Below are 19,694 nucleotides of genomic sequence, written 5' to 3'. Positions count from 1 at the left end.
GAAAAATTGAGATTAATTAGCAATTTTTAAGTTCATTCATGTAACAAGCAGTGAGGTCACCAGCTTGGTCACATGCTACAGTGAGATGGAGTCCCATTCTTCAAACAGCACATTTCTTGCAAGTAAGACTGGCACAACCGGTGCGCCCAAGTTGATGCTACGAGTCTTCAAAGAGGTTGAAGTCAGGAGTGCAGACAGGCAATTCCAGCATCTTCACTTCCCCAAAATATAGAAGTAATCACTGATAAACCCCGCTCTGTGGGGGGAGAGATCAGACAGCTCAGAGAAGAGAGTTTTCTCCCTAAGAGTGGAGATGTTGCCCCTGACTTTAGAATCTCATCTGGACGTCTCTGAGTCTGCACTGATGTCGCTTTTAATGATAGCAAGCCTTGCTCTTCCAATTAGAGAGGTTCAGACCTTCACACTGCCTCCACCTAAGTTGTTTGAGGATTTGGCAACCTGCATCCAACTCTGCTGCTCAGCTAATAAATACATTTCCCTTACAAATGTAAATAACCATAAACAATGGAAGACTTTTTGCCAAGAGGCAACAAAGAAATAACCAACTGAACCCATCTACCCTTACCTTGTTTACTACTTACAGATACATTTTTGGTAGGGTTGCAACATTCTTTCAAAAGTCATTACACTAAACTAAGTTCTTAAAAGTGTGTTATTGTTAAAAAGTGTTTTTGAGAGCTCTAACTCTTTCTAAAAGACACGAAACATTAACACACTGACAAAACATTTCATGCAAAGACTTTTATTTATGAACAGTCTGTAGCACGGGTACAACAGCACAGATTTGTCTCGATTTCTGATCAGCCTCAATAATCATACCAAGTACGGACAAATACTGTGCCTCCGAAAAACACTTCCGTCTTCACAATAATCTAAAAATACCTTGTTCTGTTTTAAATATGTAGCTTAACATTTTGTAAAATAAAATATACATTGTATGAAATATAACAGTTGTTTATTGGATAGACTATATTGTACCAAATGCAATTATTATATTCAAATACACCTCTCCTCTGTGACTTGTTGCGTTATTACATGCACCGAAATAAAAAGGGGGGAAGGAGAAATGCGGCACTTACAAAAAAAAAAAAAGCTGTACATACTTCTGTATGAAAATAGAAAATATCAAAGCGGGATGTGCACCAGTTGTCTAGATTATGTTACAAAGACGTCGCGGTACAAAAAGACCTACGGGGATGAACCGGATAACGCCTCACCTGGAGCACGGAGGTGCAGGAATACTGAGCTGGAGACCGGACCGGCACGGAACCTGGTCGTGAACCGTCGACAGAGCTGCAAGCCTCACGCCGGTCCAAACAGGTTTTACCACACAGTTTAATACAGCTGGATCACAGAGTGATATGGTTGCACAAGCAAAGTGGATAATAGCATTTTAGCCTTGAACTTTGCTGGTTGAAAAAAAAATAAAAAAAATCCAATGCATAGCATAAAGTTCGGTTTGGCATGTTTGTCAATTTTTTTTTTCTATTGCTAACCAACTGCCAGTTCTACCCGCAACTTTTACAATACTGATATGTCAGCATCAACTTATGAAACACGCTCAGATACCGTGACTATATTCCAACAGCAAGATTCTACACAGCATCGTTACTAAGCGTCGTTAGCTTAATACTATTATTGCCTAAACAGCTTCACATGTCTTATCTGTTGAGATGAGATGGAGTTGCTGCTGCCCAAACTGGACAGGTTACACACAGACGAACATTTTCACTGAGACAGTGTGTACAAGGCACACTGCGATCTGTAGCGCTACATCTATGTCTTCCCGCAAAAAACGACACAAACGCAACAAACTGACGAGGAAAATCTCAACAGTTCCAGTCGGAAGTTTGCATAAACCCATCGCGGACTTTGAATATCATAGCACTTTTTGGGCATTTAATGATTTATTGTAGCCAATCTATGGAATATTTATGCAACAAACAGATTCAAACATTTTTAAAAATAAGAAAATAAGGTGCATTAGTTCTATGCTGTCTTTGGTTGGCAGAACTCAACAGAAAACCAATATTAAGAATAATGGAAACGTCCAAGGGAATAACCAAGTATTGGAAAGTTTACAGAGTGATTTCTACACAACTAGGTGTGCTGTGGTGGTGCAGGGGTCAACCACAACCCACATATGGAGGCCTTAGTCCTTGATGCGGCTGTCGCAGGTTCAATTCCCGGCCTGGTGACCTTTGCCGCATTGTCTTCTCTCTTCTCTTATAACCCACTTTTCTGTCAATTCACTATCAAGTAAAGGCCAATAGAGCCAATACAACCTTTAAAAAAAGACCAACAAAACTCAAACCTACCATAAGCTGGATATTGCTGTACTACCGGTGTAACTGTTGATAGTTGAAAGAGTTTTACATGACCACTGATTAAGAGATTACCAACCAAGAATTATATCAGTCTGCATATTCAACACCTTCAAAACATGGCTGTTTTTTGTCCCACTAGTTCCTCACATAAACAAATCAAATAAATTCTGGAGAATTTTAGGGTCAGATGAAAGACGTTTCTATTGCAAATGTGGGCAAAACTTTGTCAATATTGCTAAATATTGACAAATATTGTGAAATTTTGTTGAGAAGACACAATTTTTGAAATTGAAACGTTTTCATTGACTAAGAAACACAAAATCACACGCGAATATGTTTATTCACACAATATTCATAAAACATGTTACCCCATCATCCTCCTACCACTTCCTGTTTTCTTCTTCATGGTTTGTGCCATTGGCAACATCTGGGTGGTGATCATGTGACTCGTGATGCAAGAAAAGTCTTTCTATTGCAGTTTTGCTACTACCAAATAAAAACACCTCATCCTAGCACCAAAATCTTTTATCAAAAATGTTTTGTTTTAAACTGCAGTGTTTCCATTAAGTGAAAATGTCAAATTGCGCAACTGTATGGTCAATGGAAACACAGCTAGTGACAAGCTACTGACAAGAGGAGTCAAGGTCAGGCTTTTAAACCTGAATACGTTGAAACAGCTACTAAACATAGAAGGGGCAGCAACACGATGCGGCCGCTCTGCTGCCAGTAGTTCTGGTGTGTGGAGAAAGAGAGGTACTTCCAAATTCTACAAATGTACCTCAAACAACGAGACGATTGAAGCTTGCTGACAGTAGCTTGACGCACCAACACTGATTTTGGAATGGAAAAACGACGGCTACCAATAAACATCTGGAATGTCCTAACCTCAATTGGAAAACAATCATTGCTGAGAAGAGGACAAAGTTATGCCAGAAACGTGGTGTTGGCCATGACAAGTTTCTGCTTGAAGTAAATATAACCAAAGGTTAAATGGATGCATATGAGCCTGAAAACATATAATTTGACCCTTTTACTCAGACCCAGGCATCTAAATCCCTTTCTATAGTTATTCACTCCTGGTAGAAAACCTGGTTGAAATAAATCATTAAAAGTCCAAAGTTAACATGACCTGGATGTAAACTTCTCAGCGGAACTGCATGTACAGATCTCTTAATGCCACACATTACGCATGGAATGATTTTTTATTTATTTTGTTTTTGGAACAGTATGCGGTTTAACTAAAGACATTTCTAACACAGTGAGGCTGCTGATACTGAGAGCGAACAAAGGGGGATCGCTCTGAGCGTAATCTCCGAGTACGTGAGGAGATTACCAGGTGTTTGGGAATAACACGGAGCCAATAATCTCCGCAGTGCAAATCTAACACTTGTACCTAAAGGTAGAGCTTCAAAGCAAATGAGATTAGCTCCTTGAAATAGACTTTACTACTGGTATTATGCCCTGTATATGACGACTATATTGCTCTTGAGTGAAACTATTCAAGGACCACAGTGTTTCTCTTTGCAACCCATACTCTTTTAGTACATTCTCGATCACACACATCTAGGAGGGGGGGAAAAAACGGTTAGGAGTTTCATTACTGCTCATACACATAAGGATTACACTTTGAAAAACAAATCTAATCTTTCAACATACATAAGAAAATATACATTTCAATTTATTGTCTTAGATTGAATTTTTTCTTTATAATCTTAATAAAATCTTATAACTCTTATTTACATTTGGTGTAGGTTAATACTGATTGTAATGCAATACTGTCACCTTGTGTGTGTGTGTGTGTGTGTGTGTGTTTGTGGTTTATCTTTTTTTTCTGTTACATTTCTTTTGCTCGCTCAATAAACAGAAGCACTCTTACATTCAGGTTTCGACACGGAAGCTCCCAAGAAGTGCGGACGGGAATCAACGACACACATTCTTCCGAAACGGAAAGACGACTTCTGAGAGGAGGAAGTCTGCTTGCTTGAGAATGTGAACTAGTTTTAGAGGCGAAGACGACGGGGTGACAAGTCTGATACGACCTAAAGAACCAGCACCCAGCTGTAGCTTTTATTGGCTGTAAAAATGCTCTGGCAGCACCAGGACGGTCGGTTCTTGGAGATGTTGGAAGGAGGCGGGAGGGAGAGCCGACTGAGCTACGAGGCGAGATGGAAGTCTTTGTCGGTGGTAAAAAAAAGCTGTTAACGGGAGAAAGACAGATTTCCACAGTGGTGAAGGCAGTGGTTGGAGGTCACACCCTTTCTACTCGACTGGGGTCATATGAGTCTGATGAGAAAAGGAGAGGAAAGAAGAGATGAGACAGCATCCCTGAAAACGAGGGCAGACTTTCAGCAAATGGGACCTGAAAGGAAGAGTTCAACAGTGTTTGCTTTGTTACAGAGAGAGAGAGAGAGAGAGAGACAGAGCTGGAGTCACCGCCCGGTCAGATTGGCTCCAAGAGTCAACTAAAAAGATCAGATTTGTTTTTATTTCATTTCATCTACAGAAATGTGTGTGTTTCCGTTTCATGTCAAGGCTAACTCGGTAAAACATAGGAGAAAAAATGAAACAGACACTGCCAACTATGATTCTCTTTTTATGGTAGCAAATATTAGCAGGATTCAGGGCCTGTCCACACTAACCTGAAAATTATTACTCCACTTGCTTCTGGGTTTAGGTATGCAGATCTAGAGGATTTCCAAAGTAAAGGTTTGCTATGATGACCTCAATGATGGAATGTCAAAGGGGCCAACATAGAACATGCCCACCGGTTTTTCTGTTTACCTTTCTACAGGTAAACAACTTTAGCCAAGCAGTGGTTTAGCTAGGCTCAGCATCTTTGTTTGAATTTTAACATATGGTGGACCTCTGGTATTCGCAATGACTAAGGACTACACCCACCCATGAACTCCCAAAATACTTGAGATTACCTCTAGAAACACTCTGAACTGCCTATTTTACAGTCTTCCTCATCTCTGCTCTTGGAGATACAACCAATCTGCATCAAGGACAGTGAATGGTGCTTTCAGATTGGCTGCTTTGCAAATGCCAGCAAACAGAATGCCAATCTTTTAGTTACAGGTTCCAGTAACTAAAAGATTAGTTTAGTGCAAAATTAACCAGGTGCAAATTTAACCCACTTTCAGACAAAAAAACATCACACAAACAGTCAAACATGGTGGTGTTGTGTGATGCCCAGGGTGTTTTGCTGCTTTGAGACCTGGACGACTTCCTGTAAAGAATGGAACAATGAATTCTGCTCCCTTGCAAAAACCCCTTATAGGAGCCAAATATATGTATTTTTGGATGTGGTCACTAGATGGGACCACACCCATCTTGGCCCTTGACTCATATGCTCTCCAGCATATGAGCATATGCTGGAGAGCATATGAGCCAAGGGGTGACAGGTAGCAGACAGGTGTTGAACCCGGAAGGGCAGGCAAGTTTTTGACTGCTGTGGCGGAGTCATTGTTAATGCTGTTGTTGTGTATCTAAGAGTTACTGGATTTGTGCACAAATGGTTTCATCTGACCAGAATAAATTCTGAATTTGCTCTTCAAAAAGATCCCTGGGATTGACTTTACACACTACAACAGGTACAACGTTAGCTGCTCAGTGTGTCATAACAAATCAGTAACGGATCAACACTTAACTAGTGCAGTATTAAACTGTCTAGTATACCCCTAATTGTCAAGCCACCATGCAGCAGGACAATATTCTGAAGCACACAAGCAAAACCACCTCTAAATAGCTTACCACAATGGGAAGGCTATGGACTGGGTCAAAGGTTGGACTTGAATATGACTAAGAAGCTATGGGATAACTTCAATCAAATAAGTTCATGCTTTACATTTTATTGAATAAAAACAATTCTGCAAAAAGGAGTGGGCCAACAATCCTCCACAGTGATATAAAAGGCTCCTTGTCAACTATTTACTTTTTCTCGAAGGGCCAGGTTGGGTTGGGATAGAACTTTTCTCTTAACATTTTTGCAGGACTGTATAACAGTCACTGCATGCAAAAAAAAACAAGCACATTTCCACATCCACTAATAATACGAGACTGAATGTCAGGCAAAGGAGTAGGACAGATGGCAGTCATTACTTCTGCAGGAAGGGCATTGAACCTTTGGACACTTTACTAACTCAATTAATCTAAAGTAGGTCTGGTGATGATGAAGCTATTTTTCAGGATGACAATGCATCCACCCAAGCTGCTGGGCAAAGAACACTGACGTTTTTCTTGACATGTAACTTAAAGAGAATGGGTAACATCATACACATGTAAAGTAACAAATATGACATGTTTACGTTTATATAATGGATGACTCACTATGATGGGGACATGTATATTTGAAAAGTAATAATCATTTAATGATTTTCACACCCACCTGAGACAGAGAGCATTTCCTCATCCTCCACATCGGAGGTGCCACAGGTTCCGGTACTGAAGCTCAGTGGCAGAGTGATTTCCCTCTTGGGAACGCTGCGAGGTTTAGGAAGCAGAGGAGGCTTCTGGAGCTTGGTGCGCTGCTTTGGTATCGGTAACTTTCCTTCCTCTGCATGTTTGGTGGCCTCAGCTCTACAGACCAATGCTTCTGGTACGTTCTCCGAGGTGTTTTCAACATCTTCTACAATTCTCAAATCCATCATTCTTTCCTCAGCTTCGGGTTTAAAATGCTCTTCACTTATCTCGCTGCTTCCCTTTTGTCCAGTTTCAACGGTCATGCCATATACCTCCTCTACATGTCTTTGCTCTTCCCTACAGAGTTCATCAGCCGTTTCTTTTGGTTCTTCACACTTCCCTAAATTAACACATTCATCCTCTTGATTTATTTTTCCATTCTCTTCCTGCTCCTCCTTCTCAACACCTTGCTGTGCAACATTTTTCCTTGTCTCGCTACAAACTTTCATTGTTAGATCTTCTACTTCTTTAGATCCTGGTTCCTGTACAGGCTCTGGACTTTTCAGGCTAAGGCGTCTTATTCTAGACACAGAGTCCAGTTCTTTAAGACGGGCCATTCTGTCTGTAGTCGACCCAGTCGAAGCAGCAGCAGATGAAGCTGCAGAACAGTTCAGCTTATCTTGCAGAGATTCAATAAGTTTGCATGTTCCGCCTCTCCCTTTCTTCTCCCCACTACATATGCTGAGTGATAAGGTCTCGTCTGGTGTGACGGGTAGGGACAGAGGAAGCTTATTTGGTGGGAACTCAGGGAGGTCTAGAACTGATGGAGTTTCTGTATCCTGGTTCTGCTGGCCATCATTGTGGTCATTTGTGTGCTTTAGTCTATCTTCTTCCTCTTGCACCACACTAGACCCTGTCTCCTTGATCACCTCCATATCTGCTCCCTGGATGGTCAGGGATTCCTCTTGGACTTGCACAACCACTCTTGTTACTTGCTGTGTTTCTTCATTTGAACTTAGCTGTTTGTCAACCAAAGCAGTGTCCATTTCAGTCTCGTCGTCATCAGACTGTTTATCTTCAACACATAAAGCCTCAACTGGAACAGCAATACCCAAGATCCTTGCAGCCCTCTCCTCTATAGACTCATTTTCAGGGATTCCTTTTGCAAATTTCACCTCATACAGGTTGCTGAGGTCTTCCACAGGCAAAGTGTTAGCTTTTTCCTGAATAAGTAGGCTCTCTAAGTGCTTATCTGCGATTGTTGAGTCATTCTTATATGTTAGAGGTTCAGAGAGCGCATATCTTTCATCACTATCATCATCTCTAAACGCATAAGACACCTCCATTGTCCGTCTTGTAGTATGTAGCAAGTTGCCTTTTTCAGGCGATATGCAACTTTCCCTCTCTATTCCACAGACCTTTGACTCACTACCGAATGGTGAGAGGTCTGATTTAGAGTGTCCTTTCGAGTTACGATCAAGTTCTTCTCTTGAATTGTGCTCAAAGCTGCCACTAGTTTTCACAAGAGCTGTCATGGACTGACTATGATCTTTATGATTGAGTGGAGATGGGACTGAAAGTGAGCGCTGCATTGGCTCTCCAGGACCACCAGGAGTTTCTGTGTAGACAGTAAGTCCCACATCCCTCAACAAGGACTCTTGAGGAACTGGGATGTCCTGCCTGTAGAGATGGTTTGAATCACTACAAGGGGGGACGAAGGACAAGAGAAAATTGTTGCTACGGGTTGGTTGGGGATGCAGCGATTGCTTACTTGTTAGTGGCATGTTATTGGCCTGTGGCTTGGAGAAATTTCCACTCATTTCCATCGATTCTAGATCAGAACTAGAGGCAAAAGACTTTGATCGCTTTTTTATATTATTGGGCCTTTCGATGTGCATTGGTGGGAGACTAATTGCTTCCCGGCCTGGTTCTGGACCACCAGTGAAATGTGCTCCTGATTTAAAACAAGCCAGTCTTTCATCCACACTATCATTTTTAAAACAACTCACATTTGGTCTTTTGCTAATCGTATCTTCCATCTCTTTGTTAATAGTTTCCAATTCACCAATTGCGTCACAGGGTCGTCGGTTCACTGGCTTCAAGAGAAATTGCCCAAAGACCAGTTGTTCTTCACTTTCAGGTGGGCTGCTCTTCTTAGGAGAAGATAACTGATGTTCTCCCTGATTTTGTGTCTTGGTAGGAGAGGATGGGTCCTGTTGTGTGTGCTGAAGTGATTCTGTTTGTGTCTGGCTTAGGCTAAGATGGGAGAAGGCGCTGTTACTGGAAAGATGAAGGTTTTTTTGACCCATCATTGGGTACCCATAAGAAGAGGCACTATCAGTCCCAATATCAAGATCCATAGTTGTATCTGAGGCTGAATGAAGAGCCTCCTGTCTCTTGGTAGGGCTTTGGGTTTCTGGACTTTTAAAACCTGTCACAGGTGAGCCTGTTTGAGTTTCCTGGTTACGGTATTGGTTTCCAGGCCAAGATCCACCATAGCCTAACTCCTTGTCCTCATTTGCTTGGAGTACCCAGGCGTCTATGACCTCCTTTCTTAAAGGAGCTCTTTTGTAATTCCTCATTGAGGACGTGCTGGTAGTGTGGTAGTTAGAGTAGCGTGACTTGATGGGTATCTCATTCACAGACTTGCTACGGATGTTAGGGCTTTCTTTGAGACCTACAGCAAAAGTGTCAGTGTTCGTAACGGTCAGGTTTGGCATTGCCTCATTATTGTTCTGATCAGCTGCTAAGCCTTTGTTAATGTTTGTCGGCGTGTGAACGGGGACGGACACGAGGCAGAAAATGGTTTCACTCACTCTTCTCTTGGTGTTCCTTTGGATTTCTTGTCCTGACTCTGGAACAATTGTCTTTACTTGTGTGATGGTTTCTGCAAAGACCTGGTCCGAACTGGACCCCTGACGAGAAAAGGTCCTTGTTAATGGGGGCTGAAAAGCTGAAGAGGGGGACGACGGAGATGGTAGAGTGTTGAGATGTCTGTTGTTGCAGTTTTGGTCAGGTGCTCGGAAGTTACTTATAGTGTCTTTGTGCAAATCACTTCGCCACCTTTTATTTTCATTGTCCACGTTGCTAGAAGACGTCTGGTTATTTTCACCTGCCAGTTTGGCAGAGATGAAAGGCCCCAGTGGCGGGGGCAAAAAGGCACTGTCGTCGGGTGCAGGCTCCGATACGGTGACGCTGGGAAGCTCATTACGGATGTGGCGGATTTTGTCAGCGTCCGTCAGGGAGTTACCACCCAGAGCTGAGGAAATGTGACGAATGCGAGGATCATCAAAGGAGATATACTGAACTCCTCCTCCTGAATGCTCCTGGGTTGAATACACAGGGTAAAGCTGCTTCTGGGCGGATGCACTTCTGTCTCTGTGGGGACCAGGCCAGGAACAAGCTGGATGCCTGATGAACCAATGAGATCCATCGGGAGCCACTTGTATCTGTGGATACATATCCCCTCTGTACCTAAAAGTTAAAGGAACAAAGACAACATGAAAATCAATACAATGGTTTTATGAATAGATACACTTGAATAAGAATGTAGCACTATTCTGCTGCATATTTAGACATATAAAGCATCAATAATGAAAGATTATTAATAAAAAAAATGCTTCTAGCTCAAATACCTGATAGGACCACAGTATTTTTTTTTTATCTTTATGCAATAAACCCACATATTGTTACTGCTGACAATGTTTTCATCTGAATTAGTCGATTGAAATGACTGATAATTTGGCTCATAAGATATTTTAATGCAATTTTCTTCAGTTGGACAAATAGAACAAGTTGCTTGCTTACTTTTTAATCTTAGCATTTTGACATTTTATTGGCTTATGTTTCAATTGTCTGATAATTCACCTACATCACTTTGATACATGCATGTATTATAAGGAATGCGGTAGGAACTGGTCCAAAATGTTTCAAAAACTCTGGTAGCTAATTCCACAGTGCTAGCTGGCAGCATCTTTTGCTAACCAACACTATGGGTGCAGCAGATTACAAAATTACTTATAGCAGACTAACAACAGTCGTCAGGATTTGCATTTCATGGGGACTCTTATATCAGTCTATTAAAAACACCCTGAACTGGACATCTCATCTTAGGTTTACTTCAAGTTTTATATTGAGATCTTTTCTTTTTGTTCTTCTCTGAGAAGACAATGTAGAAACCACTGCACTGGTGATACTGTAGAGAAAACATCCCGTCTGTAAGTGAAAGGCAGGAGTTAACACACATGAATGATGTTCATGTTTTCCTATTAGACACAGACTGAGACTAAAAGGGCAAAAACATATGTTTGAAATTATTACTTGGCTAATTCAAATAGCTTGAATGAGAAAGGACTATGCTGAGATGTTATATGATAAAACTAAACTATGATCCTTGTTTCTGCTTAATAAATCAATTTTCATGAGAATGAGACCAAATTGAAATAAAACAAACGACAGACAATTAAGTCAGCTCCTAAAGTTTTAACCAAAAACCTCACAAAAAATATCATTTTAAACGGTGTCTGATGTTATTTTTGTGATAATTTTCAGACATTTAAATCCAACAGTGGCTCTTTTAAACTTGGCTCTCCATGTTTAAGTTTAATAAGAGAATGCAAATGTCTTAAATTAATTCATTTATGAAAAAAGGCGATAATAACCTGTACTCAAAAGGAACATCTCCATATCCTCGGAACGCCCCTCCCATTATTGGAGCTCTTTTATAAGACGGAGGAGGGATATACCCCGGAGGCCCAGAATCCTGTGCAAAATAGTCCAACTGAGGGTCTTTACTTCTCGATGTGGGGATGGGAGTTCTGTCCCTTGCCATGGGGGTAACTGACTCTCTGCCAGACAGAACCTCGCAGCTTCCCCTGATCTGCTGGTGCATCTCGTAAGAAGGGGGTCTGGGGGGTCGGGTGAAGCGGGCCTTTGGTGTGATTGAGAGTTGGTTGGCACTGGCCGGCCTCCCGTTTTCTGGCCAGCGAGGTGCTCGGTAAAAGTCTTGGTGGGTCAGCGGGTGGCCGTTGACTCGCCTGAACATTTCCTTACCAGACAATGCTATGTCCACGTATTGCAGGCTCTCGGGTTGCAACACCCTGGGCAGAGACTGGGACTTAGCTTTGGTCCTGGGGTGGACTACCATGCCCTCTGGCGTTCTGGCATGGAGTCGCTGCTGCTCCTGTCCCCAACGCTCCGCCTCGCTCTGAGACATCTGGCGGCCGAAGCTCACAGCTGGGTGCCACTCCTCCGTCCCCAGGCTCTGGCATTTCCTCTCGGTTGCCATCCTCCATTGCTGGAGGGCAGCCTCCCTTTCTCTAGAGCGGCCCTGTGCCTGGGCCAGGGCTTGAGCTTGAGCATGGGCTGCCCAGCGCTGCCTTTCCTGAGCTGCTCTCTGACGGTCCTCCACAGAGAGCTCTTGACCTCTGGCCTGCTGAGGCCCTTCTGGCCTGCTGAGCCCTCCCTGTCCCTTTCCATGGGGTTCCCTGATGTCAGCGTAGTCCAGCAGCACGCTGAAATCCTGGCCTCTCCTCCTCCAGTATGAAACATCCTTGGATTGTGGCTGTGGGCCTCTGTTGCCATCACAAAACCTTGAAGGAAAGCCAAATAAATGAAAAGGTCAGAGTGCCTTCTGTGAACTGAACAAAAAGTGGACAAGATTTGAGAGATTTTATATTCCAGTTATAGACACTCTATAAGATTTTTTGGAGAGAATCTTAAGTCAGTGCTGACAGTAGTCATTATGAAATAAAGACCTAAAAAACAACAATAATGCAAAAGAAAAAAATAAATATTAAAGCTATTCTAAGGTTGGACAATAAATTAATAACAATATATATTGCAACAGATCAGTATCAATAGTCTGATAGAATATTTATTGATTTCACTGAACTCTGTACCAGAACCGCACAGCTTTCTGGTAGATGTAGGCTTAGGAAAGGCTTAAACTGCTCAACCTTCTATTCAATTCAAAATTAAAGTATTTTTCATTTAAACTTAATTTGATCCTCTCACAGCCAGCTAAGCAAGCTAACTCATTCACTCTTTGGTTACTTAGCAACAACCTGTTGAGTTACTTGCACAGCAGCAGATCAGGGTTTCCCCACCGTGCCTCATAACTGCTTAAAAATCAAAAACAACAGTGTGGAGAGAGAACTGTGGCTAAAACAGGAAAGGTCAAATCAGATTGGCAATTCAGATATTTAAAACAAAAAATGTATAAATAATTACAGATATTGACTGATATGAAACGCTAGTATCATGGTAAGCTTTTTCAGCCATACCTTCCAGCCCTAAATTATACTGAATAATAGTATATAATATAAAATAATAATGATTACTATCATGCAGTCACAGTCATACAGTGACCTAAAAAAGAAGTAATAAATAGTTTTTATCATCACTTTTGTCATTATCACAATAGAACCACAAAATAACTTGATAGAACTGTAAATCCAAATCGCCCACTCCTATCAGGACAGCTAATTTCCTTTAAAGGGGCAGTATTATGTATTTTCCTGGCACATAGTGCCATTTTATAGCACAATTGCTTTCAATTGTTAAACAAATGCTGTATATACCAAATATGATTTTTGTATTCACTCAAGTTGACTGATATTAGATTTGTTGAAGAACTGAAACATTTAAATGTGACAAAAAAAAGGAAAGTCCATAAGAGAACAACAAATGTTCACAGCAATACAGGTACCATCATAATGACAAAATACTCAGAAACATAAACAGATGGGAAAATAATAAAAAAAAAAACAAAAAAAAAACAGAAATCCTGTCCCACTAGATGGAGACAGATGCCTATAAATAGCCGTGTAATGTTAGGTAATTGAGCTTTCCTACGGGGCACAGTGAACACATTACACAATGACACACTGTCTGTTATTCCTACACCGCCGTCCTGAACACATCACAGCTTCAGACGCCGTTTCACTGACGGCCTTTCTGTTGCGATTTCATTTTTTCGCTCCCTGTCTCAGACGGCGAGCTGAATTTCACTCGGTGATGCTCGACTGCGGGCCGCATGGGCAACAATGAGACACAGTCGTTTCAGACTGTTCCTGGTGATGCAGGCTGACTGGAAATGTAAACAAGACGCAAGCGCACATGTGCACATCCTCCAGAGGCCTCGGCTGCCGAGCGTCCTTGACATTTCCATCCGCGATCATTACCGGCCAATGAATGTTTACTGGAAGAGATTGGGGAGGGAAGAGGAGGATGGAGAGAGGTTGGGGAGAGAGTGGGGCCACAACAGTCTGGTAAATCTGAGGACATTTAACGATGAGTTGCCATCATCATCAGTCTAATTGGGTTAAACAGGACTGGTCTGGAGGGAGTGTAAAGATAGGTCTGGTCCTTATCTAAACCAAAGCTGCCAGGCTAAACGCGTTGGGGCCGAAGATGGATGAACAAACAACAGATTGAAATTGCGGAACATATGTCTGTAATTCCCACATTCCCAACAGCAACGGCATCCCAGCTACATGATACAACAAAACAGCTGAGAAAACGCACAACCACCGAGGCTAATTATGGGTTACGTGACACATTTCAGGAGTCTGCCTCGGTAGCTAAAACAGTTTGGAGAGGAAAAACTCAAATTTGCCCTAACAAAATATTTTGGGGGGGGAAAAATAAATCCAGCAGCCCGGACTAATTATGTAGACAAGAAAACAGCTGTATTGACTTTAGTCTTATTTACAGTGAACTGATGCAAATACACAAGAACAACAGCTCTGCTATAAAAGTCCCAGACTGGCTAAAGTGGGGCAACATCCCTGGAAAATATCCCACACTCCAGCGTCTCCCTATCTGTGAAGCTAAATATAGCCAATCCTCCATCTGCATGTTTAAATATTCCCTATATAACTGCTGCTTAATTCATGACGTATCCATTATGGAGGCAGGTGTATTACGTGTGAAACACCGGGAGCCAGTTAGGCATATTGGTTTATGTGAGTGGAAAACACGGAAGCAGGGAGGTATCCCCACAAACCTGGCAACCTGTGTAAACGTGGGGCACGCTGAAATGGGGGGCTGAGAGGAGCAGCGTGGGTTTGCCCAAAAGCTGTGTTGATTACAATTCCAAGAGGTCCCACGAGGGAGATTAGCACACGAGCATACATTACCCCTCTCCTGCTTTAAAAAAAAAGGCCTTAGAAGAAGAAGAGGGATGAGAAGAGAAAAGTAGTGAGAGGAGCTTACACACAAGGGCGAATTTTAGAAGTGAGCGACGGATCAAGCTGCGGTATTAAGAAATTTCGCGTCATGATGTGAAGTACCAACACCCCTCTATTTCCTGTAACATTACAACCACCAGACCAAACAGAAGGAATATTATGAATAATAAAAGTTTTTAAAGACATGTCCTCTTTACTCCGATACTCCTACATGCAATTCCATCCAATCAATTGCCATATGAAGCCACCTAATTAGTAAATGTCTTCCACGTGCGTTGCGCAACACAAATAATCGTCCGGTCATAGCGCACATACTTTAAGAAAGCTTCGAGGCTGATGATTTGCCTGGAGGAATTTTAATAATAGAGGCTCTCGAATCATTCAATGAATCACTGCAGAACTGGTCTGATTAGTTGCAGTGGGGTGGCTGTGAAGAAGTGGTGGATGGGTCTGTCAGTCAAACCTTTGTCACGGCAGAGCAACAGAGGATGGTGAGTGCTGCCATTATTACTTTATGTTCTGTCTCAGATTTGTTTCTCTTTTAGAAGTGTAGCTGTGGCGCAGTTAAAGACAAGGCCAACGGCTGAGCTATTGCTGCCAATCACTTTATGCTCTCTTAGAAGTCTGAGGAACTCATCAATCAGGTCAGATACAGTTGTGGTGAAGTTTAAAAGCATGATTAGGTTGTAAAACAATTTTCCAAGGTTTTAACATCCAACAGAGCCCTGCTCAGTCCATCACTCAAAAATGGGAAAACCAAAGTACATCTGCACTTGGCCTTCCACTGGCTGGCCAGGCAAAAACAGAAGTAATTAGAGAAGCAGCCAAGGGGTCCAGGTTATTCTGGAGGAGCAGCAGCTGTCCACAGCTCAGCTGGAACAATCTGTAATTATTAGATGTGCGCTCTGCTAATTTGGTTTTTATGTAAAAATTGGCGAGATGAAAGCATGAAAGCATTGGCGAGATGAAAGCTTTCTTTCCATTTGTGGAAAGAAAGCCATTACATTTTTTTGCCACAAGCAATGGAAGAAAGCGTTCTGGTTAGATGAGACCAAAATTAAACTTTCTGGCTATGTATGGAGGGAAGCTGACAAAGCCCATCACCTGAAACACAGCATCCCTACTGTGAAATCATCACCATGGGGTGGAGATGTGTTTTTTATAACAGATCAGAGTAATAAGGAACTCTGATCCTTAAACATGGAGCTAAAGTTAATCCTGTGGTGGAGGTTTACCTTCCACAGCGGAAACATTTAGATCAAAATGTATGAATGAGTCAATCTAAATCCACTTAAGAATCAGTACAAAGCTTTTAAATTGATATTCTGGCACTCTGCATCCTGTCGGACCGAGCTTGACCTATTTTTCTATATATTTATAAAAACTGTCACTATGTCATGACAGTTAATGTCAGACAGATAATCTGAAAAACATCAAGCTCCGCCTCCTTCCTGTGGGCCTACAGAAATCTGCAGATTTACACAGCCAATCAGAGCTGGTTGGCTCTGAAACAGCCAATAGGAGCCAGTCATCATCCTCACGCTTGAGCCTGTCACAATAGATTCTATAATCTATCGTTATTGTCCCAATAACTACTGCAGTAAATGTTGTTTGGAGATCATTTTCGACAGGCCTTATAGCTAATGATGACATTTCTTCAAGATCAATAATTAATTCTGTAACAAAAACTCCACACTGGACCTGGAAGGTTCTTAAAGCATTCAAAATAAAACACAACCAAAACCAATAAGTAAAACACACACACAATCAAAACCATGAATAAAATAGATTAATTTTGTCTCTGTAAACATAATTACCCTTCATAAAATATTAATAATTAGTATAGAAATTACCAAGCTCTTTTTAATTTATGTGATTAACTGAATAATTGCTTATTACAAATATCAGATCATAATCTCCGCCTTGCTCTCTGCTACGCTACAGCTCCCCATAACAAAGGAATGCTAAAGCTGGTTAGCTTGGCTGCTGATGACGATGGTAAAAACAGTTTTCCTGGAACAGTACATTGTTTCTCCACCATTAGCACACTGAGCAACGCATGCACGAGCATGACTGACAGCGCTAAGACCCTCCTCTTGGCTATGATTGGCTGTTTCTAACCGAGTGGTGCATTCCTGCAGATGGCAATTGGATCACAGGGAGGAGGCAGAGGAGCTCTAATTTTTCACAGATATCTGTCTCATGTTATACTGTCAGGATACGGTGGACAGTTTTAACAAATATGCAAATAAAAAAAAACACATTGTTTATGAAAATCACGTGCAGAAATACGTTTTTACAGTACAGGAAGCCATCGCAGCATCAGGTCTTACCCGCTGTCCGACGTCAGCGACTCCCCCAAGGAGTGGGTGTCAGTTTGGCCCCGGTTCTCACCGTCTCGTTTCGGCTGGCTCCCCTCCCTGGGTTCATTGTTGTTGTTGTTGGGGCAGCCGCCGACGTACACCTGGGGCTGCCTTGTTCCGCCGCTGTTCCCCATGGCCGACGCGGGCCCCCGCTCGTAGCCGTTCACTGTCCTTGGGCCGGACCTGTTCTCCAGGATTTCGTGGTGTTTGCTGTAGGACGGCGGCGAGGACGAGGGTGGTTGACGGGCGGATGACGATGCGGGGACTGGCGTAGGGGTGGAGGAGGCGGCATGTCTGGGCAGTTTGTATCCATGAGAGATGAGGAGGTCCTCCACGCTGTACATGGTGGCATTTGTTTCTGCTGGTGCTGGTGTTTCCCCCCACCCCCTCTCTGCCTTTAGGAAGGTAGCTTTTCAAGGCGTCTCCGCTTCTTCCCTTACACACACCGGCAGGATTACCGGCACAGCTGCACAGCAGAGGCCATCACTGGGAGAGAGACAGACAGAAAAGAGGTTAGTGTGAACACACTTGAAGAGAGACAGAAGGAGAAAAAAAAAGGTGAGGGTAAAACTATTATCCTCGCTATCCGTGTCCGAATGTTGTCAAGACCTTTATGGAAATTTGAGACAACGGGGGGAAAAAAGAAGGCGCCACGACATAAGTGAACCCCCGCCAGCCCCCCAGCTGTTCCTCCATCTCCTCCTGCTCGGCATCAACGGCTGCAACAGGAGTTTCAGAGCCTGTGCTGCTGCGTTAAAAAGCAGGGCCACTGTTTGCGTTTGGATTCCCACAGACTTCCAGCTGGTAGCAGCATTCCCAAGCTCATGTTTTGCATCACCAAAACTGCTGGAGGACAGTGTGCCTCTTGTGTTCACCTCAGCATCACTAAAGTGTGTCCGCAAGCAAGAGCCTGTGCCCAACTCCCTCGACAAAGTGAAGCTTGTTCAAAGCGCTGGTTGGACTCCGTCAGGGCTGCCCCCTTGTCCCTGATCCTGTTTGTGAGGTTCACGGGTGGAAAATTAAGGTGTAGTCGCAGAGAGGACGGGGGTCTGGTTTGAGACTTTAGGGGTTTCATTTTTGTCCTTTGCAGATTATATGGTTCTCTTGGTGCCTTCAAGCTATGACCCTCAGCACCCTTCCACTGCAGCTGAATGTGAAGGGCTGAGGTAGAGTGAAATCATGGTTTTCAACCAGAAAAAAGAACGGTTAACTGCTCTGTCCAGGTCATCCTTTTCCTCAACTGGAAGATTTCATGTATGTTGTTGTCTAGAATAGAGCAAAAAAAATTCAAAGGGTTCAGTTCAGGAGGTTTTGATGTTTCATCAGGATCCTTCCTGGTTGCCTCTCTCCTCTGGTTAGTGAGTGCCTTACAATGTGGAAGTCATTGGGGGAGAGGAATGTCAGTGTTTCCCCAACTGAAACTTTTAACACCCATGAACCAAATCTCAGATTTAAGAAAATAAATAAATGGAGGATTTTCCATACATGCACTCAGCCAATGGGTTTCCCAGCAGGATAAGCAATAGATCTCAATTTTTGTCCAATTACAATAAGGGGTTCACACCTGATAGTCCGGTAGACTCGGTTCGATTGGGGACCCAAATTGCAACATTTGTTACATTTTCAGCTGGTGTGGTTCGCTTTCACAGTGCACTACGTCCAACCAACCAAACCTTTTGAACCTCCTCGCCTGTGGTGACGCAGCACCAAGAACTGCTAAAAGAAACCACAAAAAAACAACAATCATGTTGCCAACTCCATAGTTTTGGTGCCCGACTTTCTGACCATACAGACACTGAGATTAGATGGAAACTAAGCTGTTATGTCACGACAGTCATGAGACCATCATACAGTAACAGAGGCTGGCTGCTGCATCACTATCCAGTGGATAGTGTATCCACCTGGATGATACGAGTTACGACTACGTTGAATTTCTCTTTGGGATTGATTCAGTGAATTGAGTTAAATTGAACTGAAATGAATTGAATGACTTTCAGTCTCACATCACTGGAGACATCTCTTAGATCGGGTCCAGTCTTTGACAGGAACGTTGCACCCAGTGATTGTTTATCAGTCTTTCCATTGTAGCTTTGCTGCTGTGCTTGGGATCATCCACATGAAGTTTGCTGCTCTGGTAGAAATTTCTTCACATGCTTGGTGATGATCACTTAAGTGAATAAATTAGCAGCACCTAACTACTACTTCCCCTTTCAAATTCTATAGAAAGAGCCAAGGACTATTTTGTATTTCCACAAATATCTTTTTCCATTTTGGGGCTCCATTTTTGGTCAGGGAATAATAACTGTGCGGAATCTGGTGTGTCAGGCTACGACCAGATCTTTTTTTTTAACTTTTATTAAATACATCCTCATATGTAACACAGTAGAAAT

At 42.5% G+C, this 19,694-nt stretch overlaps 1 protein-coding gene across 1 annotated transcript; it reads right to left on the bottom strand.

The window, feature by feature from the left end:
• Nucleotides 1-3,562: 3,562 nt before the first annotated feature.
• Nucleotides 3,563-17,815, bottom strand: jcada (junctional cadherin 5 associated a). The gene is made up of 4 exons (XM_007544836.2): nt 17,275-17,815; nt 11,411-12,340; nt 6,736-10,223; nt 3,563-4,631 (listed from the first exon to the last, which is right to left on the bottom strand). The coding sequence occupies exons 1-4, from the start codon at nt 17,646-17,648 to the stop codon at nt 4,597-4,599; spliced, it is 4,827 nt and encodes a 1,608-aa protein (XP_007544898.1). The 5' UTR covers nt 17,649-17,815; the 3' UTR covers nt 3,563-4,596.
• Nucleotides 17,816-19,694: the final 1,879 nt, after the last annotated feature.

This window comes from Poecilia formosa, unplaced genomic scaffold (genome assembly GCF_000485575.1).
Source record: "Poecilia formosa unplaced genomic scaffold, Poecilia_formosa-5.1.2 Scaffold2224, whole genome shotgun sequence".
NCBI classification, from domain to species: Eukaryota; Metazoa; Chordata; class Actinopteri; order Cyprinodontiformes; family Poeciliidae; genus Poecilia; species Poecilia formosa.
Note: the sequence above shows the minus strand (reverse complement) of the source record. Positions and strands in the feature narration are given on the sequence as shown.

What these genes read in the sequence shown, in the direction of transcription:
- jcada (XM_007544836.2), bottom strand. Translation starts at nt 17,648, where the DNA reads ATGTACAGCGTGGAGGACCTCCTCATCTCTCATGGATACAAACTGCCC. An exon ending in TCGCTGACGTCGGACAGCGG is followed by an intron (nt 12,341 to 17,274) that starts GTAAGACCTGAT and finishes CTTTCCTTCAAG; the next exon opens with GTTTTGTGATGGCAACAGAG. An exon ending in GATGTTCCTTTTGAGTACAG is followed by an intron (nt 10,224 to 11,410) that starts GTTATTATCGCC and finishes TTTAACTTTTAG; the next exon opens with GTACAGAGGGGATATGTATC.